This window comes from Cyprinodon tularosa, unplaced genomic scaffold, assembly GCF_016077235.1.
Source record: "Cyprinodon tularosa strain WSP-4 unplaced genomic scaffold, ASM1607723v1 ctg106, whole genome shotgun sequence".
Taxonomy (NCBI): Eukaryota; Metazoa; Chordata; class Actinopteri; order Cyprinodontiformes; family Cyprinodontidae; genus Cyprinodon; species Cyprinodon tularosa.
In genome coordinates, this window is record NW_024037849.1 from 2133499 (window position 1) to 2161444 (window position 27946).

Here is a 27946-nt window from a genome sequence, read left to right on the forward strand (position 1 = left end):
ATTCTTCTTGTTCAGATAGTGGTAATTACAAGAAAAAAGTATTTGTTATGTCCATGTATTCACTTGGCAACAAAGCTCCTCTACCAAATTAGCAAAAGAAAGTGCAATCCACTGAAGATTACTTCACATATATTTAAGAGAATAATAACACAATAACAGAAAGGACATTTTTAAGATTGATGAAAGAGATGGAGAGTAAAATAGTTATTACTTATAAAATGTATCATACAAACTTTCCTGTTTACTGTGCCTATCACCAGCTGTCTACGGGAGAGAGGCGGGGTACACCCTGGACAGGTCACAAACAGGACAAACAACCATTCACATACACACATACTCATACCTAAGGGGAATTTAGAGAAGCCAATTTACCTAACAGTCATGTTTTTGGACTGTGGGAGGAAGCCAGAGTACCCCGAGAGATCCCATGCATACTCAGGGAGAACATGCAAACTCCATGCAGAAAGATCCCGGGCCGAGAATCAAACCCGAAACCTTCTTGCTGCAAGGCACCACTGATCAGCCCTCATTGGATTTCTGCACCCTGAAAAAGGGGGAATGTACAACCCAAAAACAAAAGCAGAAAATCGTCAAATAATAAACCTGTTCTTGAGAAGTTCTGCAAAGATTTCCAGATGTGTCGACAACAAGAACTGAGAACCCCGAACACAGGGCTGCAAGAACAAAATGACATCATTTTGTTCACACAGCTGTGGAGGAAAAGAATATATCTCGCTTCTCATGTCGCTGCCCTCATACAATACCATCATTCTAGAAATATGCCACTTATTGTTCTTACAGGAAAACCAATTTTTCAAAGAGTTTGAAAGAAAGTATATTAACATTTCCACATGCATTTTTTTCCTGTGGTTCTATCTGCTTACCATGGCTTTGAAGTTACATGGAAAGAAAATAGAACATTTTCAGAATCCACACCTACTTTATATAAATGTTGTTTTTGTAACAAGAGGATTCACTCTCTGCGCTCAGGTCTGTCTAGAAAGAACATATTCAGTCTTTCACAGATAAAAGTATCTGCATGACCAGGGGTCTCTGGTGACTGCTGTCATATACTCGAGTCAGCTGAGAGACATGAAGCCCACAATAAGAATGTGAGCTGAGGTCATAAATATTATAAAATAAACTCAGCAAACATATATAGGGTTCAGACAAGGTTGCAATACAAAACTTGACACATAAACAAGTATAGTGACAACAGCTGGAGGAAAGCACAAATGTGAAATCTAATGGGAATCCCACTTAAGAGAAATGTGTGAGAATGATTATCACTGTTTCTACTTGTGTTTTCTCTTTGAGCTTCCTTGTGTTATTTAATGGATAAATATATATTATTACTACAATCTAAATAATAAAAAAAAAATCTAATGTCTTGTTTTTCAAGAGCTCACTGCAGCCAACAGCTAACAAAAGTACTGTGAATTTTTAATTGGTAAAACGAGCCTTTCTATCTCTGTAGGACCCTGTCAGTGTGGCAATGCAGTATGGCCCCATCAAATATGCATTTTACTCCAAAATCCATCTTCACTAATTACTAGATGAATCTGTCAAAAGATGATGCATTTACGTGATCAGACATCTACCAGCAGTGAGAAAGAAAATGCCACAATTATACAAATCACAATCATGTTGACAGCTTCTGTCAACAGCTGTCCTTAATTAATTATCATGCCAAGAGTGTCAGCCAACAAACACAGCGGCAATTATTTCTATCAGCCGTTGGAGCAATAGCCATGTTAAGTTACAGGAAGGAGATTATAAAGATGAAGAACACATTACAGCAAAAACATTCTGGAGCCCTCCTATTCAATAACTACATGCTCCCTTCAGCTCAGATTATAGCAGACAACAACATTAGTTATTATAACCAAGCAGAAGACACAGAGCTTTACATCACAATATCACCGGGTGACTATGAACCAATCAGAGCATTGTCTAGATGCTTAGAACAGATCAATACATGGATGCAGCATCATTTTTTCCAACTTTATGAAGACAACATTGCATTAATAATCTTCAGAACAAAGAAGAATATATCTAGAGTTAGCTTACAGCTTTACCTACTGCAGCTAGAAACCACTGATTATGGCCGAGATCTCCGTGTCATGATGGACTAAGACCTGAACCTTCAGATACACATAGAGGTATTTATTAGTCAGCTTTTTATCACCTGAAAGTTTTTAGGATTAAAGGACTAATGTCCAAGCAGGATCTAGAAAAACTCATTCATGCATTTATCTTTAGAACTATTGATTCTTCCCTAAAAGTCAATCAGAGAGCTGCAGCAGATCCATAACTAAGAAAGTAGAGCACATCCACCCGGTTCTGAAGTCCTTCCACTGGCTCCCTGTAACTCAGATAATAGACTTTAAAAACCTGCTGTTAGTCTATAAATCACTCAATGGATCACCTTAATACATAACAGATTTGTTGTCAGTGTATCAACCTCACAGACAAATCAGGTCTTCTAGTTCCAGCCTACTCTGTTCACCCAGAACTAGATCAAAACATGGAGAAGCAGCATTTAGTTCCTATGCTCCACTTATCAGGAAATCATAACACTGTAAAAGTGCTGCAAGCCTGAAATCTTTTACTGTAAGTCAAAATTAAAAACCTATTTGTTTAGAACTGCCTTTTAACCTAAAATGTTAACTGATGTATTGGTTTAACTGCTTTATTTGCTTTATTATCTGTTTTTTTTTTTTTTTTTTTTTGTCTTTACTTGCTTTTATTTTGCTTCTTCAATTCAAAGAACTTTGAATTGTCCTTGTACTAAATTTGCTATACCGATAACTTTGCCTAGTTTAACTTTTGAAATGGGCTTCTGAAAGGTTTTCAATCTGATAGCACATAATGTTCTGCCAAGTACAAAAACAAAATTATGTTTAGTTCTGTTATAAATTAAATAGCATGTTTAACAACTTTGTGATCAGTTTTAGGAGGATTTAATCATTTTTAATCAAATAACTTTGTACCCTGGAACTGATGCTGGATCCTTTTAAATAAATATTTTAGGGCATCAATCATTTGCTGCATTCATTGTTTATTAGATTTTACAACTTTTTTATTTTTTTTATTTTTTTTTCTCCAAGTAAAAGTTTTTGTTTATGGTAACACCTGAAAATCTAGTAGAACAAAAACAATACTGATTTATAAAACCATGTGAACAAACAAAACCAAACAATTTCCCTATACAGATCAAAGCTGTGCCTCAAAGTTTGCGTCCAACGCTCCACCTTGTGTTTGGCCCACTTCATGCCCAAATATAACCATAAAAATGCAAAGCACTGCATGAATGTTATTGTGTATTTAAATGAGCCAGCTGATTAATATAATTTAATAGTAACCAATAGCAACTATGGCAAAGAAAGCAGAAAAAACACAGTTTAACCAAGGTGTGTGAGATAGAAGGACAAATAAATGAAAGGACAGAAAAATCAATGTGATAGCCAGCAAAAAAAAGGAAGTATTATTAATGACACTTTTAGAGTCTGATGTGGATTGATAGAAGCAACAAGGACATCCAGACAGTATCTATCCTTATCACGATGTCTCAGCTTTATGGATAAATTCACATAATTATTTTGTTCCTAAAGTGGCTTTAGGCAGAGTTAATTCATTTTGATTACTGTATGTTTAACACCATCATGACCTTATATATATATATATATATATATATATATATATATAGCTAAATATATATAAAATATTAAAAACGGGAGTAGGACACCTATCTGTTGGGTTTAATATGGGCGGGAAAGGTAGTGTTTAGGCTACAGCTTATTCAATGTAGTTGTGTCAGCAACAATTGAAGTCCTATAAACAAGCTTTATTGGTGTTCATATCAACAATGGATTTTTGTGAATGAACAAAACTGAATAGAATACAATAGAATTATAGTTAAAATCTGGTTGAACTGTTTGGAAGGAAACACCCAAGCTTACACCACAGCATCTATTACTCCAAGCTAATAGCTGTAGTTTACTTGAATACCTCCAAACTAATGGCTAATGTACCAAACACGGAGAAAAACTGCCAAGGAGTGATTCGTCAAGTAGTACTCAGAAAAAATAGTGCGACGTATGAATCAGGGAGTGATTCATATGGGGCTGTGATGATGGCTTGCTCACTCTTTCATCTTTATTAACTGTTTAAAATAAAAGCCTGTTAAAGGTCTATGATGAGTATACTTAATGTCACTAAAGCCATAGTTATAGCTATTTTAATTGTAAAAGAGAATGAAATGTAGTAAAAGCTCTGTAAATAGGACACTAAATCTGGTGAAACCATGCTTATTGTAACAAAACTGTAGTTAATGATGATTCAGTGAACAGATCTTTTAATTGAATCATTTCAGTGAACTGATTCTAGTGGTTTAGTTCACTCAAAAGAACTGCTGTTGCCATTACTAGCTGCCATATCCTGACCACACAACGCCAAATCCCTCATTCCCACACTGCCCCTCTAGAGGTGGGATTATGATTTTAAATTGAGGTGAGTCTCACTTGATTCATAGCTAGTACTTTATTATGAGCTAGTATCTGTAGAGAAAGCGATTCAAAATAGGATAGCATGAGTATGATAATGTAGAGCCCAACCACATAGCGGCAACTATGAATGCATACTCCATCAATGTATTTTTTGGTACAGTAGTAAAATACCTTAGGTATAGTGAAATACCTCAGCCAAATCTATCACATATTGAAACCTCTCTGAATAGTTAGAGCAGCCTTTTTTACAGAACTGCATAGTAAAAGTTAAGAATGAGGGAGCATCATATGATGAGAAAAAAAGAGCAGTAAGGATGACAGTTAATACCATAAACGAGCACAAAAAGTCAAACCTAAAGTCATCATCTGTCCTTGTATTTGTAAAATTGTGCACTAATGAGGTTGAGTCACGACTTTTCCTCTTGAATTCAATATGTGCATCCATCTTCCTTTTCTTAAAACATATTGAAAGCTGAAGGTTTATATCCTGTGTCCTAACCAATAAAATTCATGCTGCAGGCAAGGACTCAATCCATTTGTCAGTTTAAAGGTACCACAGATATGAGTAGGAGAATGAATCTAAAGCTCAATGCATTCTGTAACAAACTTTTTATTTTTTTAAAGGTGGGCATTATTAAAAAAGGCTCAACTTGCAAGTTTCTATAAACATGTGAAATTTTCCTTCCTGACATCTAAAAGTGAAGAAATATGACAATGAAAGCTGTTTACTAAGGAGTCAAGCAAAATGAAAGTACCATTTGTACTGGGAACTGAACACAATCATAGGGAAACTACCCAGGTTAGTCAACACCCAAATAAAACCCAATAGTGTGTTTTTGTTAAACGATGTATATTCAAATTAACTGATAAAATGTAAATAATAGAAACTGGAACCAAATGATCTATTATCCCCAAGTTGCATGGATAAATCCAGAAAAATCATAAAAGAAAAGAAGAGAAATGATCACCATTGCGATTTGCAATTACTGTACTCTAAAATTTTCACTCTTAGTTTTAAGGTACACTTTGCAAAATCTGCATCGACATGACAAGATATCAGAGAGAAAAGATATTCCTGTAATGAGCAGAAATTGATTCTGATTTGCGATCAGATTTCAGTGAGTGAATGTGTTTGCAAAATAAAACAGTTTCTAGTACTCAGTGACAGTTAATTAGATGACTTTAATGCACTTCACATTGATTTCACTGTTTATCGACTCCCAGCAGAATACTGGCTAAGACCATAACACCAAAACGCACAGCCACACAGACATTTATCATTCCACTCTACCTTGTCGTAGTATCTGATCTCGTAGTCAAGGATGATCCCATTGGGTTGCTCAGGTGGGGGCCATGAGAGAGAAAAGCTGCGGCTCGTTGAGCTCACTTGGTGCATTATGGGAACCTCAGAAGGTGCTAGTGTAAAGCAAATATGTACACACAGCCACACACACACACACACACACCAGTAAGAACACACAACCAATTAGGAATTATAGACATTCATCAAAATGTTTAGACATCATAAATATGCAAATACAGAACAATTTATTGAGAAATTACTTAAAATGTGGCGCACAAAATTCAGTGCATGTGAAAGCAAACTGCTGCTCCTCTCAATGATTGAGTAAAAATACATTTAATGCATCTTTTGTTATAATCTTAGGATCTGCAGTTCTTTGATTATGATGAATTTCTGGAGTTATATTATAGGAACATTTTTCTTACATTTTACACAAGTTCTTTGTTAGAGAAAGAAAAAGGACCTGTACTACAGCATGCAAACTAAAATTTATCAAAAGAGTTAACCTTAATAAAATACAAGCATTTTAGAGAATAACGATTGATTGATTTAAAAAATGGTTTACTGAAAAAAAGACTTTAAGCATGCAAGTCAAATAGTATGGATGAAGAGCATTATTTCTTTTGATCAATTACTTGTTTTATTTTTTTCACACATTAGAGTCCAATGAAATACTCTCAAAACCATCTGCTTAAATTAAAAAGCCCTCTCAATCACAGTTTACTTGATCATAGATCTGTTTTTTATTGTAGGGTTTTGCAAGATTCCATGAGGGGTTTGCATCTGACATCAGATAAAAAGATACTTGGAAAGTTGCAGTTGATCAGGTACCAATTCCAAGAGTGCCTCTGATAGAGCAGATGATGTCAGTTATATTTTTCCATCAGGGAAAAGGTTCTTTCAGCTTTAAATTTAGCTAGAAGAAGAAGTTCCACTTATGTCTGCCTGCAAATGGAATTCATTGAGTAACAAATCAGTTATGTTCTCCAAGAATTACACAGCAGCAAGCTAAATAGGCAAAGGATGGCAGGGGAAAGAGAGATAAAGCTAAGAAAAGGAAAATCAGAAAGGAAGCAGAGAAGAGGAGTTTAGACAGGATTAAAGCCGTAGAGGTGCAGGAAAAAGTGAAGGGGGAGGAACAGGGGGAGGGAAGAGATGACAACCCGGTAACATGTTTTATGAATTAAAAGGCTGGAGCTCAATTTCCTTTATCTCTCCAGCCATCCCTCCCGCATATAATCCACTGTGCCTGGGGGTATACTTACACACACAGATGCTTGTAAACACACACATACACGCACAACAGTTTGCTTTTTTTTTTTCTTCCATTCTAGCTTACCTGCTTGATTGGTTGTAATGTTGATGGACAGCTGTTGGGCAGGGTAAGGACTCTTATTGGACACTCCATTGACTGCCTGCAGAGTTTAAATTCTAATGGTCAACTATTTAACACCCAAAAGGACTACACACAAAAAAATTACTTATCTATAGAAGCTTTTATCATGAACATTTATAAATGAATATTTCAGAGGTTTGAAACCTACATACATAAAAAAAAAAAAATCAAATTTATGATAATATAATGATTAATCATTTTCATTAAAGCATCAAATTTAAATACTAAACAAATCTGAAAATAGTTCATAATTTCACCATATATATGATTTATTGTCTGACCAGATTCTCGCTGTCATCCAAAGACTAGACCACTTTCCAAATATTATTTGCCAAGTATGCAGTTAATCATTGTGACAGTGAAACAAATGCTTTAGTCAGGGCAAATTAGGGTTTTAATTTATGATAATTTACTTCAGGCACCACTAATTTAATTGTTGCTGCCTTTCCTTGACTGCTGAAGCTGAGACGTAGTGTATAACCACCCCCTATAAAAAAGAAACAAACTAATATATAAAAAAACTAAGATTAAATACATTCAAACTTAAAATTTAACATTCATTTAGAGTTTTTACCTCAGGTGGTATGGGAAAATATTATTTAATGTTTTACAAATAAACCACAGTTTCAGCCATTACTCTTGTAATCCTACATTTCATATTCTAAAATCAATGGCAATGAAGCCAAGTATTCTAACAACTATGTGCACAAATTTAACATTCATTTTACTCTGGAGGTCTTAGAGGCCTTATATGTCCCATTTCAAATGCAGGGTGTCCTAAAATTGGGCAGTATAGGAGCCAGATGGTGATAGATTTAAGGTTTACCACAGAACTGGCTTTGCAGACTTTAAGGTGACCTTGTAAGCTGAGAGATATAATTGCAGATTTTGCATAAAAGCCTGCAGGTCAGCAAGTATCTATGTCCTGTCTCTGAGCAACTTAGTGAATATTTAGTATCCATTTGCATTTAAAACAGAAGATGACAGGAACTTTAAATAGAGGAGACAGTTTTTAAAATAGAAAACACACAAAGATGCAGTTTTTTTTTTGCAAAAAACACTCAAAGAAACTAATACTCAACATAAGATGGATCTTAAGCTTGAAAACTTTCTTGGTACTCAGAGATAATCACCCTAGGCTTGGATTTCCTAACAAAACCAACTTAACACATTTGAAGACACAAACCTGAATGTCAAATGTGTACGAGGTGTGAGCACGAAGCCTGCTGATCTCGACCCTTGTTTCCTTCAACGCCTCCTTGCCTGGAGCATAAACCACGCTGTCATCACAAGGCTGGCAAGCCCGCCGCTCGCTGCTGTGGCACCGCCTGCACACCACGTTATATGACAGATCCTCACGGTGCCCAGTATCGCGTGGAGAGTTCCACTCCAAGATCACTGATGTCTGATTCACCTCTGAGAGCACATTGCGAGGAGCAGAAGGAACGCCTGAAATAGAAATTGAAAGGAAGATATATGTCAGTGAAGAATAAAAATATATGTTTCCTGTGTTGGACTCTCTCTAAACCGAGTTGTTACTCACTGCAAACGAGCCTGGTGAAGCTATCAACTGTGCAAACAAAAATTTCAGCTTAGAGTTAAACTCAAGTCCTGAATGCATGTAATCAGTAGAACATTAAAACATGAACATGTTTGTTTCTATCTGAAAGAGACAACAGTAAGCTGCTTATAGTAGATTTTATTTACATTTTCTTCAACAAAGATTTTTTTTAGAAGCTTCTCCAAATGATTGTATGGCTTAGCTAAATAGAGGCCACTATTAATCTAGCCAGGCAAACATAGAACAATAACTGGATTTGATTTTTTTTCTTACTTTGCAATAGCCGGAGTTAGAATTTCTCCAAACAGCAGTGGTGTGTGGTCAAGGGAGACACAATTAAGTTCAGTGATTAAGATAAGAGTTTTTTTTTTCACTTCTTAAGATCTAATTTAGTTAACTGTTATTAAGGATTTTTTTTGACTGAATTTTTACTCATAAAAAGAGGTTTTAGAGTATCTTAAATATTTGTACACACTTCTTTCAACCTAAGTGGGACCAAACAGAGTTTAGACCTGTAATTCTTTGCAGGTCTATATAGGAAGGATAGACTGAAGAATACCAAAACAAAGGTGAGGGATTGGAGGTTAAAAGAATTGATTAAAGAGAGGTTCTTCCATATATATATATATATATATATATATATATATATATATATATATATATATATATATATATATATATATATATATATAAGTTTTTTGAGAGTCACTGTAGTATGAAATGGATATTAATAAAGAACCTTTAAAACAATTATATATGTTAGAAATACAAAAACAAACAACAATTATATTTCAATTTAGGTAAAACTACTATATGAGATTTTATTATGGGTTCATATAACTGTGCTTACACCTTGAGGACTCAATGACTCACCAATCATGCACCTTACTGTCATAGTTGTATGTTAGAAAATAACTTTCAGAGATCCTACAATTTAATATGTGAAACATGTTCTTTAATCAAGTGCCTGTGATTTTAAAATCGCCCGGCATCCAAAACAAAACGGGAGAGTTACATCTTCAGAGCTCCAGCCAACACCTTTTTCCCATCCCCCTTTCAGTGCTGCCTGTTCATAGAGCTCGCTATCCGTTTTAACCATTTTCCATAAAACATTTTATTTATAAACCCATAGAATTAAGCAATTTCTGAGCTTTTTTATTAACAAATCAAGAGCAGAGAGAGCTATATTTCATACTGCAGTGAGTCTCAAAATCTCGTAAGTAGCACAGGATGATTGGAGGTGTAGTATGACATATTGCTGATGATAGCACTGCCTTAATATATCTGTATGAGAATTTTATGTGATGTGGTTTTGGTTGTAACCAACAGGGCAATTATGTCCTAAAATAAGGAAATGTTTGAACTTTAAGTGAAGTTAGCAGCAAAGACAAGACAGTATGCATGGTTATATACAGTATATATATATATAAATGAGAAAATAATAAGCAGTCTAACTGAAGGATTGTGTGGTGAAAACAGGTCAACAGTTGACTTAAATACTGAAGTCAAAGACATAGGAAGCCACTGATATAATCAAAGGATAATGAGGAGAATCTAAAGTAAAGCACGGAGGCTGAGTGAAGGAGACTAATAATACAAATGGAGCTTTGCAGAGATAAATTAAATCGATCAACCAAGGAAAAAATTTAACAAAATATCGAAGAGAAACTAAATTTGAGCGTAAAAAGACCTGAATACAAAAACAATCTAAGAATTTAACAATATGGCAAGACCTGTGGGGCACACTAAACAACCAGGATATGCCAAAAACATAAACACCAAAGGAAACAACATTCTATACATCTGGAGATCATGATGCAGCGGTGTCAATAAAACACTCATGATAAACAGAACTTAGTGCAGCAGTCATGTTGCTGGTTGACTAATTGGTTAAAATCAAGTAGAGTGATTGCATCACCTACTTGCTGTGAACATTCTAGTAGGCTAATTGAAAAAAAATGAAGAAAAAGAAACCAAAAAAACAAAACCAAACAAAAAAATAGCATTTATGACCTTTAAGTTATTCCTTAAACCCTCAAAGTTTGAGGCTTAGTTGGTTTGGGGCTGTGACTACCTTACTTACTGAGTCAGGAAAAAAAGTGCCTTGAAGTATACTGTGAAAGGGGATTAACTGTAGATACCTAAACCTTAAATAGGAGCAGAAAAACAAGGATAAAACTGCTACTAGGTGTAATATGATTATTTTGACAACTACTGTAATTAGACCCCTTAAAATTGTAATTGCAAAAATGACTAAATCCAGCATTTACAGATTGGAGGAGATGTAAGGTGAATTGTGAACAGCACAGTTGTTTTATCTTTTGAGGCCTTTTGGCCTCCCTCTGTTATGAACATTGTAAATTTGAAAATATTTAAATCCTTGTAGAAAAAGATCTTCATTAACTATAGAATACATATGGAGAAAAAGGTTTACAGGGCAAATGCCAACCACATTTATACAAAAAGGCAATGATCATGAACACATGTTATACTTTAAAGCACTTTCTACAATTCAATGTTGGATTAAATCCATAAGGAAGGTCAAGGATGTAATCATATTTAAACATCTTTTATGAAAAGCTAACCTAATCAAGCAATACGCCTCGTCTTGGATCATGCAAGAGAAAGCCTACAAAATTGCCACTTAAAACTTATAAATGGGAAAAAGGAAACCTTATTCTTTTCTGTCAAAAGGAACATTTTTCTGTGCTTTGACCCATCGGGTCTTGACCATAGAACATTGGAAGCAGAAATCGGGGTCAAGCAATTCAGTGACGCTGTTAGTTTTTTCTGGAACAAATACTCTTTTCTTCAGGATCAAAAAGAAAAAAAGAGGTAACAAGCTAATGCACAGGCAGCAAAGAAGAGTCTCAAATTGTTTGTAGCGTTTAATTATACGTTTCCATATATGTTACAAAAGACAAGGTCTTTGTGGAGAGAAGAATACTAATCAAATGAACAGAGTTTAAATTAAAATTAATTTTTTTTTTTTTTTTTTTTTTTTTTTTTTTTTTTTTTTTTTTTTTTACAGTGTCCTGTCTGGCAAGGTGGCAATAAGAATAATTGTCTTGATGCCAAAAGGAGCCCAACAGATTTTACTTTCACAAGTGTAGCGGTATCGCAATTGCCATACCGCTCCACTTGTTTCATGTATATAAATTGCTTTATTATAATTATGCAGGGAGTTTTACAGTTCATATGGACACTGCAATGTAAGTAGAGCAGAAAAACAGAAGAAGAAGAAGGAAAAAGAAAAAGAAAAAAACAGGACAAAAGATGAAAGAAAGAGGAGATAGGAAGGAGACAATGACAAAACATTTTCAGTCTGCTTCAACACCTGTAATGAGATGGAGAAAAAAAAAAAGAAAAGAAAAAAGAACAGCACAACCAAAAAACATGGTACGAGATATACAATAAAGCAAACACCTTGAAACTATCACTAAAGTAATATTATTAAGTCTGACATGTACTCTGTGTTACCTGAAGATATGAATGTGGGGTTTCTGTTTGGAAGTGAATCTCTAAGTACCTGAAGCCTAGCACCTGTAGTTGTTTGTGAGGGTGAACTTGTGCATGTAAAGTTTTAACCATAGAAAAAAATGCTCAATAGTGGTTGTGGAGAGCCGGAGAGGCACCCCCCCCAGAGCACTGAGTCCAGCGCCGGGAGACCCAAAGCCCCAGGCGCCCAAGGGGACCCCAGAAGCGAAGGCACCAAGGCGGGGCCAGCCCCGGAAATCAGACCCCACCAAGGCAGGAGGAGAGACAGCCACGAGGAAGCCCCCCAGCCACCGCCATGCCGGCGCCCCGGGGAGCCGCGGGGACGAGTCCGCGGGCCCCGCCGGCAGCCGGCCACCCCGAAGTAGGGCCGGGCGCCGAACACCAGCCCCCCCACGGCGCCGACCGAAACGCCCCAGCCCCACAGAGCACCGAAACACGCCCCGCCCCCCAGCACCAAGCCCCGGCGACCGGCCGCAACACCCACCGCGACCGCACCACCCAGGAAAACACTAAGACGGCCCCGCCCCCGGCCGGGGCCCATGCGCATCTGCCGCGAACCGGCCACGAGCGCCGCGGGACCTCCCCCAAAACGCCCCCCCGGCCAAAAGCGCAGCCCCACCCCACCAAGACCGATGCCAACAGCGCGCAACGAAACACACCGCGCACAGAATCAGCCCGAGAGCAGAAAAGCCGCCCGGCGCAAAACCGCAAGAGGAGCAGACCGCAGCCGGCGCAACCACCCCCCCCAGCAGCCCGAGGGGCAGCACAAAGCCAGAGCGGAGCGAACCGCGCCGCCCCCCCACCGGACGATGCCAAAGCAGCCCAGCCACGTCCGCCACCCCCCCCGCAGCCCGCACCAGGCCCCGACACGCGGCCAGAGCAGCTCCGCCGCCCCGGCCCCCCACCACGCGCCGGTCATAGCCACCCCAGGCCCACACCCGCCCCGCAGCCCCACCCGCCGCGATCAGTGGGAACAGAGCAGCCCCGCCATGCCTCCAGGAGGGAAAATCCACCCGAATACCCAGCCAGCGCAGCCAGCCCGCCCAGACCGGGCCCCCAACACTACCCCCGCCGGGGCCGCCCGGACCCCCACACACCAGCGGCGCGCCGCCAGCAGGACCCCCACCCAGCAGGCCCGCCTGCCCCCCGAGAAAACAGACATGCCAAACCCCCCAAAGAAAAAAAGAGAAAAAAAAAAAAAAAAAAAAAAAAGGGGCCCCCACAATGCGACAGCGGACACCAGACACCGACCCGCCCGCAACCGCTCCCCCCCACCGAGGAAGAGAAAAAAAAAAAAAAAAAAAAAACAAATAAATAGGTAAATAAATAAATTAATTAATAATTACAATTAAAATAAATAGGCAAGAGGGGAAGTGCGAGCGGAAAAACCGGAGCCCAAAACAGGACCCAAGACCCGCACCCCACCATGCCGCGCAGCTCCCCCCCTCCCCGAACCGATACCACAGAACCGGCATAGGAAAGAAACACCGCCCAGGAACCGGCATCGTAGCGAAGGCACCGGCACCGACCCCGAAAATCCCCGAACAACACCCAGCCCCACCCCGAAGCGGATCCAGTCCCAGGCCCCAGGGATCCGAGGCCCCAAGGGCACCCCACCCCCAGACAGGAGCCCCAGCAAAGCCCCGGCCGGCCGGGGCCAGTGGAGAGGCCGCCAGGAATGAGCCAGCAGTCCCCCGGGCATCCACCCCCAGCTCCACCAGTGCACCGGTGAGCCCCGACGCCAGCCAGCGGAGGGAGAGCAGGACGGGGGGAATGGGCTCCGCACTTAGCGGAGACTTGAGATGTATTTGGGAGAGGGTGCGGTTGAGACCCCAACCTGGGAAAGAAAAAAAAAAAAAAAAAAAAAAAAAAAAAAAACACACCATCTCAATCATGCCTTCCCTCCCTAGTGCCCCCACTCGTACCACAGGAAAAAAAAAAAAAAAAAAAAAAAAAAATTGAATAAAATAATAATAATAATAAATAAAGAAAATAACAACGCAGACACACATTCACACATAACACTCACATCCAATAATACCAGGACCAAAAACCCGGTGACACCGGTGGTCGGTCCCGGGACTATCGGATGACCCCATAAGTGAACCTAAAATCCGGATGTGAGGGGAGGGGAGCGGCGACACCGCCACACCAACCCATCTCTTTCCTGCTTCAAGCCCGGCCCCCCACCCCGCACACGGACCGGACCACCCCCCGCAAGAGCCCCCCCCCGGGACCGGGGCCCACCCATCCCGCGCCGGCCACCCAACCAGAACCGCCCCCCCCCCCCGAAAAAAAAAAAAAAAAAAAAAAAAAAAACCTTCAACCAGGCACTTCATGCCCCTCCATCCAACCTTCTTTGGGGAGAGCAGAGGTGACAGCCCCGCCACCAGCAGGCCACCTAGGCCCCGCAGCCAGCCCCAGCCAAAACCACGGACCAGGTGGCCCGCTCTTCCTCCAGGCCCCAGACTCCAGGCGGCAGCCGGAGAACAGGGGTGTGAGAAGACCCCGATCCTCACTGCGCCCGCTCGAATGTGGTGTTGTTGCGTGTTGCTCTCAGATGCAATTAAAACTGGGAGTACCAAGAGGGGGTGTCCGGCACACTGAGACAAGGTCTTTGTGGAGAGAAGAATACTAATCAAATGAACAGAGTTTAAATTAAAATTTATTCTAAAAGTAGAGCGCTGATCATGTTTTTCAGTCAAATTAGCTTGGCTTAAGTATGGAATTAGACATACTGTATGGAAACTTGCATTTGGTTTGCTAGAAGTAAATTGAATAAAAGGAATGTTTTAATTACTAGATGTCCTTCTTTGGAAGCCCAGCTTTGTTGCTTTCTGTGATGAAATAAAATACAAAGTAAAGAAACAGTAATTACTCATTCTATTGTCCTTTCTTTGCAGACTGCTTAAGCCAAATAAATGTTTTTACATTTTAAATGATGTGATTGTTGAGCCTTTTTTTGTTATTCAGTTTTTTGACAACTACATATATTTTCTGTCCCGTTAAGCTCAGCTCTTCCTTGTAAGCAGAATTTGGGCTTAAGGAAGCACCTTCTCTGACATTCATAAAATGGCCTAACAATCATTGTCTTTTACAAGTGACTCAGTATCAGTTTTCACTCAGTGTCAAAGTATGTCTTCAAAGCACACAAGAGTTTTCACAAGGTTAAGCCTGGCAGGCTCACTTCTCCTTGACAGTGCAAACACATCACACTGAGTGTGACGCATGCGAAACAAGAGCATTTGAGATGAAACGGATGTTCAGCCTTGGTGTATGCTAAATCAAAGAGTCATAAGATGAGACGACCCTGTGGAATATGTCTTAGCTTGTAATTCTTAAAGAGACACCCAAGGACGGGGCCTCAGCAAAATCAAAGGATAAACAGTGAGAGACTAAAATAATCTAAGTTGTGCCCTTGTACAGTCTATTTAGAGTCATACACAAATATGTTAATCCAGGTACGTAACTGAGTTGAGCTGAGTTAGTTTTTCCTACATAAAAAAAAGATGTTCATTCAACAAACACAGCAAACAGCAAGATACTGTAAAATGCAATGCTAAGAAAACAAGAAGCATATATTCTGATGCAGAAGAAAGAAAGAACATTGTAACCTGATTTGTTTTGGTTTTGCCTTTGAAATGAAAGTGCTGAAGTAATTTAAAGAGCTGTGCAGGGTGAGTGCATGACACCTGACACTCTCACTGGCAAATTTGATGTTTTCTCTCTATCACTGTTATTTCCATGTGTTGAGGTCTGCCTTTCGTCTGGGCCTTCTCTGCTGTAATAAAACAATGGCCGACCTACAGAACATATGACAAATAGTTCTTCTTTAAAAACCTTTTTTAGTCTGCCTCTTATGTCCTACAAATGATTTTGCAGTGAGGAATATTTTCTCAACTTTTTTAAGGACATGTCCTTTTTGATTCAATAAAAAAACATTATGAAGGTAGCCAAAAATCCCTCATCAGGAAAAAAAATTAACAACTGTAACATTTTCTTTGCTGTAAAACTGTTAAGCACACTTTCAGCATTTATAGAGCACACAATATTAGTCAATATTATAACACCACCGTGCCTCTGAGTGCTGACCATGTCCATCCCTTGTAACCACAGTCTATCAATCTTCTGATGGGGACTATTAAAATACAACATGAAATAATGTTTAAATAATCTCAATAATTCAGTTTACTCCAGGACCTCCACAGTCACCAAATCTAAATCCAGAAGAGAGATCTGAATGTGCAGCCAACAAATCTCCAGCAAAAGCCTGATGCTGTCATGCTAATATGGACCACGTTCTTTAAGGGATGTTTCAGTAATCTCGCTGAAGCTATGCCTCAAAGAAAGTGGTTCTAATAGCAAAAAAACAAACAAAAGAAAAATGAATCTGTTACTAGAAATGTGTTTGGAATGTAACTGCAGGTTTCAATAGCTACAAAAATATGTGAACCATACATTTAGCTGTTTAGACAAATATTACTTTAGATAAAAAGTATTGTTCAAAAATTACATAGAGTGTATCCCTGAGGGCTTTGTTTATTATTTTTGAGGAGCCTAAATCTATATAAAGACAATAATTCCTAAATATGAATGAAACAGAAGTGGTTTTGATCCCTCAAAATATAAAGATGTTTTCAGGTCACTGGGAACTGCACAAAAACCCATGAGTGATTGCATACTTGTACAGCAGTACACACGGTACACACTCTGTTTCAGAGTCCAAAATGATTCATGTTTTAACCTACTTACACCACATCTCTGAGGAATGGAGGGGCTGCTTTTCTCAAACTCACTGCTTTGTCTTGCATTGCAGCATAGACTCTTCTACACAATAAACTCATATTCAAACCAGATTGAGAGGCTGAACAGTGTGGCAACATTATTACTTACTGCTCCCCAAATCTCTTAAAGAATATCTATACGTGTGTGTGTGTGTTTTAGCTCTCTGATGGAGGTGCATAAATTTATATGCAGAATAATAAATCAAGGTAGATGCTGGATTTTCATTTAATTATGAAATATTCTACAGCCGGTGGTGTCAGCTTGTGTTCTAATATGTCTCCTCCTGGGGTTTTAAGCCTGGACCAGTCATCTTGGCACCTAACTGAAAGGTGTGCTGAGATTGTAATTATATGTGTTGACTCACTGGTACACATGTCCTCTGGTTTGTCCATGTCTCCACGGTAATATCCATTCCGACAACCACAGAGGGTGGCGGCTTCAATGGTGGAGCGACTGTTGAGCGGGCACTGCTGACATAATCCTGCCCCCTGGGATGACTTAAAGGTGCCCTGAGGACAAGCTGTGAAGAGATTACAGAACAAAATGCAACTTTGACCTCTGAACATTGAAGAAAAACAGTAAACTCCAATTGTTATGTCCCATCTGACTTGATAAAAACACAGGTTTTAAAAATCTAACATGGCAGAAAGAGGGATGTTCAGTGATTATATTCTCTGTTTATCAGAAAATGTAGAAGAAATGAAGTTGTAGTTCACAAAAGATCAATGTGCAATATCAATTTACAATTTATATAAACAATAATCTGGATTAACAGATCCAGATATGAAAAATCCTGAGAACAGGTACTAAAATAGAAAAATATATCCTCTAACAAATACCAACATGTCCACAAAGATACACAGATGTAAAAGAAGAACAGAAAAGAACTCAATTTCATCTTTTCTATCATGACCAAAACATAGGCCTCTAAGACATCTATATACATGTAGTTCAAGCAATTTTGAGAAAAGCATTAGCTTCTAAATTTAATGGGTATTCCGACAAACTGCATAATACCTATTATGCTAAATTAGGCAGTGATTTAAATTACAAAGATTTTTGCAAAAATATTTTAGACTATAGAAGATGTCCATATTTTTTCCTTCCAAAATATGTTCTTTACATGCAGTCCAAATCTTATGAATGCAGCAGAACATACAGGTTTTGCAAAAGGTCTCTCTTTGTTTTATAATCCATATTAAAACAGAAATGCTCCCGTACACTGGTACCATCTGGTCCTTTGACCACCATCAGTAGGCAATAACGGTGAAGTGTCTTGCCCAAGGACATAACACCAAAATCCAGAGACGGGGCTTAGACCAACAACCCTCCGGTTGCAGGGAAAACTCCTGCATGCATCCGACGCAACTGTTGGCCCTGTTATGTTAAAATAACCTTTTCACAATAAGTTCAGGGTTTTCAGCCAATGTCAAATTAGGTTTGTGAGACCAGGGCATATTTAAAGCATAATAGCGGGGTGAATGCTATACTAACTCCAAAAGATGCTAGTAATGCAGTTTTAACATAAAGGACGAGAAAATCATTGCAGTTACAGACAGAATATGAAAATGAGCATTACTTGCTTCTATATTCAAAACCATGGGGTAACAGAGTCTAACAATGCTTTAACAACTACTACCTATGCAATGCAGCAAAACATATGCACTAAAAGATTTTCCTATTCATAAATAACTGCATTCAACTCACTGAAAAGTTTGACTTATATTTGCTCTCAATACAACTATAAAAGTGTGCAGTAATAGAAGGGGAACTCTGCAACAAATAGTATCAGATATCCTCCATGTTGCCTTTTATTAGAACATAGATGCCTCATGAGTTTTGATTTATAGACAGAAGCTTTATCCTTCCTTGATTTATCCAGAGACTTGAGCAGAGCCTGGACTTTTTATTTGGTTTGCATCCATGTCGTTTTATTACATGCTCCAGAGTCCACAAGGAATAAGAGAAACATTGAGGGAAAAAAATGGAGGACTCAATATTTCATATTCAGAAAATAGGAGAGCCTCGATTTGAGGTTATCAAATCCCTTCAGCATATTCAAGTGGCAGGGTTGGAGAAAATATTTAAAAGAAATTTGTGTCAATAAACATGACTAACAAAATCAAGAGGTATAATAATCCTTTTAAAAGCACAAAGTTCATTAATGCGTAGAACTTCTTACAACCTCAGTCAAAGTTCACAAATGCTGCCTCAGAAATGCTTGTTCTGCATTCATAATCCCACTTTGATAGTTGAACAACCAAAAATGCTGCTACATTTTTGATCTCATGCATGCATATTTAATTATAAACTGCCTGAATATGTTGCTGTGATAATGAAGCATGGTTAATTGCCCAGAGAATTTGGCCTTTAATCTATGAACTTGTTTTTTTGAAACTTAATAAACTTTATAAAGACCACTACTAACAATGACAAGTGACAGTGTGGGCCAATAGTGCTTTAACCACTTGCTACATAATTCACAAGAATCAAGACATGTGTTCCTGTTCTCTAGGTGGCAAGAACAAGAAACACATTTACTTGCCCTTTAAGTAATACTCCATAAAAAACGTCATTCAAAGAAGATAGACTGAAAGTGTGCGTAAGGAAGAAAAATGACACAAATGCAACAAAAACATGGGTAATATTTTTATATAGATCAGTCTATTGATCTATAGATCTAATTAAAGAGGCTCATACTGTAAAAAAAAAAAAAAAAAAAAGCTAAGATGTAAAACAAAAGATTTTTAAAAGCAAATAAATTATATCTCTGCCTTAAAGTTGTCATAGAATGATTATATAGGGTATTTGGTGCCGGTCCTTCAGGTCTCTGAATAGGTTGGGCTGAAAATGGCATATTTGCTGTTCTATGAGCCCTAATGTAAGCCTGGTTAAAAGCCCTAGAATGAAACAACAGGTTTTCTTCCTTTTATGGTATGATCATGAATATTTAGCTGTGCACTGACTGGTTGGTTTACAACGAGCGAAGCTGCTGAGCAAAGACATATTATAGCAACAAACACTCACTCACTGAAACATAAAATTGTTGATATGGTAGGGTGACCAGATGTCCTTTTTTTAAAAGACGTCCATTTAAAAAAAAAAAAAAAATGTCTGGGGGGAATTTAAGAAACTGTCGAATACAGTGCAGCAGAACCGAGCCGCCAGCTTTGGTGCTGCATCAGCCTTTGCAGGGATCTTCTGATAGACAAAAATAATCCATGCCTGCCGAGTCTTCAGATCCTTGGGAAGAATGTGAAAATGTTCCCCTTTCTCTGTGCAGCCTGGAACACAGCATTTACGATAGTGAACCGGTGGGCTGGTCTGTATGTCAATTTCGGGGCGTGACAAAAGTACAGGCCAGAACCAAATACGGCAACAACCCCGAGTTGATGTCAACTCGGTGCTTCGTCTGAAGTCACCCGTTTTATGGTGGAAGTTTAGTATTGTGAGATTTCCAGATAAAGGAGGTGTCAATGGGGTTTGAACTTCTCTGTACGTCCATTTCAGCCACTAAACTATCGCTATTCATTTATAAGGTTTTGCATTCTATGACCCCTTTAAGATTTCAGTTGGCTCATTGGCATTTCCTTCTGTGAAATATGTTTTATCTCAGTTTTAGGTCTGGCCTCAAAAAACCAAAGCTACTTAAGCTCTATTATTTTACCTAACACTGCTGCTCCACCCACAGGTGTCAAGTAAGCTGCTGTGCCTGGTGCAACAGGTACAGTTGCAGGTGCAGCAATTCAGGTATGCGGTACATATGGGAATAAGTCCCTGAACACTGAGCAAGTGATGGTACTGCAAACTGTTGCATACCAGCCCACTTGCAGCACTGCGGTGGAGGCTACAAAGAGCAGATGATTAAAGGAATAGTACACTCAAAGTTTGGTCTGCCGGCTTCCATAGCGTCGTGAGCGCGCATGTGCGCGCTTTCAGGAAATCCTATACACTACTGTTTATGCTCTAAAAACATTCTAAATGACTTCGTTTCGAGTAAATTCTGGATGCTACCCACTCATGACACTTGGAATACATTGGACGAGCAGTATGGAGGAATATTGACATGTTTTTTTGTGGACTTTTATGGACCTTTCTGTCTCGGGCACCATAGACCTCCATTATTTGAATGTCAGCAGACAGCAAGAAGCCTCCCAGATCTCCAGATGCATTTGAGATATAAAAAAAGTACTCCAGAGTGTTGTTCAGCATGGGGGTGAGTAGAAAATGAAGGCTAATCATGTTTTGGGTGTACTATTCCTTTAACAGCTCATGTATGTTCTGGAGCTAATTGTCAAGATAGCACCATTGTTTTAAAAACCATGCCTAAAGAAGCTAGACCTTTTAATTATTTTCAAAGGAAAAATCACAGAAGTTTAGGAATCAATTGACTAATAGGTGTTGAATTCTGATTGAGAAAATCATTAAATAAAATATGATCGTACTAAATCATATTTTATTCACCTCTTGACTTTGGATTGTGAATTGGTTTGAACACATTTCAACGGTGTGAAATTTGTTAAAAGCTAATTTGTCTTTATTTCAAGTTCTTCAAGATTAACTAAGGTGATAACTAGACTTACACTTTACATAAAAACTAGATTAATCAATTCTAACACATGAAAATGCTTGAATCTATAATATTTTGTTGCTGCTGTGGCTATACATTCAAGGTTGTTGTCCTGTTTGTGATTGATCTTGATCTCAGTCTAGAACCTTGCAGCTTCCAATAGATTTTCTTTAAATATTGCCTTGTAATAAGCGTTGTCATCTCATACTTTGACAAGCTTTACTTTTCATGCTTTAGAACAGAAATCTTAGCATAATGCTGCCACCTACCAATGTTTTTTTTTTTTTTTTCAGCTGTTTAGGGTATTTTCATATGTAGTGTCAGCTTCTGTTTTTACATGCAATGTTAATCAGGTCGACCGAAAAGTTTAATTTAGGTCTCCTCTGACCAAAGCACCACCTCCCAAGTGGTTCCCGTTTCCCTTACATGGTTTGTGGCACACTATAATGCTGTCTTCCATTTTTTCCCTTTCCTTGAAAAGGCAGATAAACATCTGGCTTGTCAAGGTCATTTATTCAACAACTCTGCTCATACACGTGAGGTGTGTCACCATGGCAACAAGTCTTGCTCCCTCTCTTTATCATTTACCTCTTGATACCGTACAGCCATCTGTGTGTGTCCAAGTGTGAACATATGTCAAACCACTGAAACCCAAAATGCAAAATATCTGAGTTTGGGTTTAATGATTTTGTGCACAGATTTTACTAAAATAACAGAACTAGAATAATAATGCATTGAATATAGTTATCTTTTATTGTCAGGACATCTAAGTTTTATTAGTTTTCTCTGACTCTGCACAATATGTACTTAACCAGAAAGGAGAGAAAGATAAGACATTGCTACACATCCTGTAAACGATTGCAGACATAATTAACATGAATAATTATCAATTGATGAATAATTCTAGCTTTACCAATGAGTCAAGATGCATTGTTACACTGACTGGTAGGCAACTTGCTCTTCAGTGCCTTCCCAGGGGCTCACTGATTGGTAGGAACTTATTAATATCTGATTCCAAGATGATTACTCAGTTAAAAACAAATAACTAATAATAGGGAACTTTCCTCATAAAATCTCTGGCCAATTGATATAATTCTGGTAGATCTGAAAAGCATTTAAAAAACATTTTCCAAATGTTCCCTAACTTTACATGTGATGTAAAGATAGGGAGCTGTAGAAAGCTAAGAGCTAAAAATAATATTGTTCAGTGTATCTCAAATGCTGTGCTAGTTATGTGTACATGCACATGGCATATGTATACATAAACTATATTTTTGTAAAGGGTCAAATTATCAATACATAGAAAATTTTATTAAATGCATTCAGAATTACACATAAAAATATGCACACACACGAGTTTGATCACAATCCAGTTGCGCCATATGGTTTGCACAATATGTGGATCTGGTGCTAAACAAATGCCAACTCTGTGCCTTGACATGCGCAAACCCTCACAAAAAGATTACCATCTGTTCCAGGAGTGGGTCCAGCTTCCTGCCAAGTTGTTATCAGCTCATTGGCATGAACCAAAAACATGCCAACTTTGGAAAGACACACAAGACAAATACTGGCCTATAAAACCATTTATCTCTTTTTTAGTAGTGAGAGTATCAGGGAGCTGTATGTTGACATAGCATCACAGAAATCAGATGTCTGTTGAACCTGTCTTTAGTTTGAATACTCAATGAAAGATAAATGGCTTAAATGCTTTAAGACTTCTGAGGATCAGTTTACACCATACTAACATCAACAAATGAATTATATAGTGAAAAAGAATCTTGCTTTACTTAGCTTAATACAATGATCTAATACTGTCTTGGAACCATTGTGACACTGAGCCTGAAAATCGCAGAAGCTTTGATGTGGAAAGCCTACTTTTAATACAAACACAGCAGGGTTGGAAGCACTGGCTGAAACAACCATACTGTATGTGCTTGCGTTTGGATAGTGTTGACTTTTGTAGTGATTCTGGCAGACATCTTCTACCTATTACAGGTAATCATGGTAAGTATTATTTTTGCAGCAGAGATGTGTTTATGGCATATTATTTTAAGTATTTCTCCTTTTCCCTTAATAAGAATATGATGTTAGTTTTATTTTTGCTTGGTCTCTTACAGTTTTCTTGTCAGGGACCAAACCATTTTACAGCCTAAGGGGATGCAGAGGAAGTCATTTATAACCTTTCCTTTAGAGAGCAATGAACAGCCTGCAGTGTCCAGGAAGCATTCTGGGGTTAAGGATCTTGCTCAGGGACCATGAGTAACTGTCTGAGGATTGAACAAAATGTCTTACTCTCTAACCATTCAGCCCGAGAACCGACAGAAAAAAAATACACTAAAAACTGTCCACTGAATCATAATAAAAAATAAAAATAAAAAAAAAGGCTGCTGTGGACTAAACAATTACACTAGCACTGATCATGATGTTTAGATGATTCATAAATGACCCCTCACACCCCCACCATGGACTGTTCTCCCAGCTGCCCTCAGGGAAGAGACTTCGAAGCATTGGATGCAATGCAGCAGATTCCACAACAGTTTCTTCCCCACTGCCATTAGACTGCTGAATGTTTTGTAGAATGGCTTACTGTATTGCATTTTATTATTATTTATAAAATAATGTATTTTATATTATATATATATATATATAAAACAATTGTTAGAACTGTAAATTTACAGTCTTTTTACTATTTTTCAAAGCTGCACTTTTAAAAGAGGAAATTGTCCAGTGAGCTGTTTCCAAACGAAATGTCTTTTTGTTTTACACTTGTGTAAACAAAATGACAAATAAAATCTGTCTAAAGTCTAAGTCTAAAAGGTGTTCATGATACATAGTATGTGTAAGGTTTCTTGCAGATTTAATATCGAAAGGCTTTCAACAGAAGCAAAACTCCACAAACAAAAATGCAGAAATCCAGTAAAACTATAAAAAGTAAATTATGAAGGGCAAAGAAATGACGACGAACCAGAAAACAATGAATGCGTTCAAATTTATGGCCTGCATATTCCAAGGACATGGTCTACCTGGACTGGAGACTTCCAAGTCCGTGAAAATGAGGGGACCGGAAGAGTTTTGGCTGTGAATTTAAACAGGTCCAGCCTTTTGTGGCTTTTTATTGTAAAGTGGACAAAGACTACAGTCATGAAAGGTGACAACCACCGGGAGCATGAACAAATAAAAGCATGATATAAACCTTAGTCAGTTAAATGACATGCTGCTGTCATTTTCCCTGTCTCTGATGTTGCTGATATTTTCACATATCCATTACAGTAAAAATGTCCATAGCTGTAAATAGGGTTATTTATTCTCCAGGTATTTCATTGTTTATCTTTTAACTCTTCAATATTATGTCACTCTTATACATTTTTCTAAGGTCCACATTTGTGTGACCATTTTTTTCTATAATTTTTTTTGGCATCATGGCAATATTAATATCTGATATCAATATTGGCCCTTTTTTCATATCAGTGCATCCCTAAATATGATCTTGATGGAATCAATCAATCAGACAATGTGATGTTTATGAGAACTTAACCTAAAATACTAAAAATCTTTGGTCATATAATCTGACTGTTCCAGTCCGTCTAGGTCATCTTTGTAGCTTCCTTAATATTTACTGGCTCCTACATTTTTCTTTATTCTATGCAACTTTTTGGTTAAATATTTTCCTTAAGCCAAAGAAATACAGAAGCAAAAATGAAAACCAAAAAAGGAAGTGGCCAATTGTCTAAGAATTCAGTGGTCCTCAAAAAATAAGTGTTTTCTGAGCTATACTGTAAATTGTTCTGGGCGCTTGAACACAAAATTAACTTAGTCCTATTAAAGTCGGGTAGAATTGGATTAATGTGTTGAAGATTGATTTCTTTTTATCTTTTTTTTTAATAAATAACTTTTACATCTGTTCATTTCTATATCTGTTCACTCTTCTGTGTGAGTCAGCCAACATTGGGTGTGTGGACATTCTTATGCTGGCCAGAGCGACTCCATATGGTAATGATGTAGGCTGTGAGAAGGCCTAGATGCTGACTTGTGGCTTTTGGATGAGACATTTCCTGGCTGATTTTAGATAAAAAGGGAAATATGGCAGAAGCTCTCAGCCTTTTCAGTGGGTTTTCCCCTGAACGGCTGAGACGTAAGAGCCTAATAGAAGGTCTTCCTCTGCAATTTGTGGCTGGATCAATGATATTGTTTAACATGACTGGAATAAATTCTGTTAATGCTTAAACATGATTCCTCCTTTGTGTACGCTATCTGAGAGACAATACCTCCCCGGATGTGGACTGGGTAATAAAAAGGTGAAACAACAAAGGTAAGGTTTCTTCTGAATAGGAAACAGCTTAAAAAATACACTTGCCAACTATTCCCATTTGAAGTAAATGATGAAGAAACTTTACAATACATGACCTAATGCAATCAAATAAAATGACAAATAAGGACTCCAAGTTGGCTTGTAGTCAGTTCCATAGAAAAGTAATGATGTCTTACAAAGTGAGTACGATATTTTCAACAGGGTTTGTGGTATGGTCTGGAAACAATTATATTGTTTCAAACATGAAAAAAAAAACAAGGAAGATAATGAAGTAGGTTTAACAAATATGACAACTTATTAAAAAACAAAAAACAAGAAAAAAAAATTAATGCGTTATTACAGCATTTAATGTCTCTTTAGAAATAACAACATATTTTTACTGATTTGAATAGAATTTATTTTTTGTGATATGTGTTTTTACTTTACTGTACAGTCTATTCCAATGTGTATTCTGTTGTTGATTCAGATTTTCTGCAATAGACTGGGGACCTGTCCAGAGTGTACGCTGCCTTTCACCCTCAGACTATGGGAGATTGAAAAGCAGTCATCCGTGACCTTGATGGACAAGCAGTAGAAGAAGGAAGAATAATTCAAATTTTTCAAGCTTTTAGGCTATTCAACCTTTAAGCGTTTTTAAGTCATAACCTTTGTCTATGCTGCTAAAAACACCAGAATTTCCCTACAGTGGATTCTATTCTACTCTATTTAACCTTTCAGTTTTATACATACTAGATATACAAACATGTTTAGCTCAATTGTAAATGTGAGGTTTTTAGAATTGCATTAGTATTAAATAATTAGTTTTCAAAGCTACATTCTTTAGTGTTTAAATTTATCTCATGACTGATGACTGATTTACTTAGACCTGATTAAATATCACAAAAATGAAATAATGCAATGTGAATGAAAAAACACAAACTGAGACCAGCAGCATGACAAACATTTGTCATTGTATTTAATGAGCAGCAGATATGATGCTATTCATCAGTCTGTTCTTTCTTTCTCTCTCTTTTTCTGTTAGGAACACACTTAAGTAATTAACATTGGAAGACGAATTCCCACTTATTTCACCAGAAGTGCATACATCAAAGTTCCGTCCACCACACTAACACACATGTTTGGCCACACCTCCACACAGACACACACTCAGGCACAATAGATGAGATTCTCCAGGGAGAATAAGAAATGATGAGTACTATTTCTGAGAGGAAATGGGGAAGGAGGCCAGAAGATTCATTTTAGTACCACATTTATCTAAGGGTGGCTCAGTAAATATTAACATATGGTACATCATGGGCTACCACCTTGGGTAAAAATAAATTTTATTCTCTAGTTGAATGTATGTGCTTGAAATTCTTCAGCTAATGTTACAAAGCTATGATCTGTTCACATAAACTTTGAAAAATAACTGTGTTTTAAATTGCATTACAAATAGAACACAATCTCAAAAGACAGTTGTTCATAAAACAGGCTCAGTCAGGATCTTACAGTTGATGATATATGTATGATAACGGCAATATTTTGAGTAGTTAAAGGTCATTTGCATGATCTGTCATCTCATGCTGCTTTCAGATGCTGACTGCTGCCATTACTATGACAGACTATTGGAAACATGTTTGCACAATATTGATTTGCTGCCACTCTGCCTTGGTAAATTGTATGTGGGGTGTGCAAGAGTTTACAGTTCGGCATTTTCAAAACCACATTTGAATTCTTTTAATGTTGCTGTATAATACAACTGACATTTTCTTTTGTCCAAAACATTTTTCATGAGCACGGCACCTTCTTTAAATTGAAGACTTACCTCGACACACGTTGCCATTGTCGGGTTCATAGCCTGCCTTGCAGCTGCAGCTGCCAATGGGTACCATCCACTCTCCATCTCCATTACAGTAGAGCTTTATAGGCACATCTACCTCCTCAGCATTTGAAATACAGCTTCCTCTGGAGATAACCAAGGATGTGGACTCTGCTCCTGTCAGTGTCTGGTTGAAAAAGAATTAGAAAATAACTCAG

At 38.0% G+C, this 27946-nt stretch overlaps 1 protein-coding gene across 1 annotated transcript in view; it reads right to left on the reverse strand.

The window, feature by feature from the left end:
• LOC119784896 (ephrin type-B receptor 1-like) overlaps positions 1-27946 on the reverse strand; it is a 118943-nt gene that overhangs the window by 35742 nt on the left and 55255 nt on the right. The window contains exons 5-9 of the mRNA XM_038287177.1: positions 27735-27915; positions 17416-17571; positions 8394-8656; positions 7151-7226; positions 5800-5924 (exon numbers count right to left, since the gene is read on the reverse strand). Coding sequence (XP_038143105.1) covers positions 5800-5924; positions 7151-7226; positions 8394-8656; positions 17416-17571; positions 27735-27915 — 801 coding nt within the window. The remainder of the gene's footprint in view (positions 1-5799; positions 5925-7150; positions 7227-8393; positions 8657-17415; positions 17572-27734; positions 27916-27946) is intronic.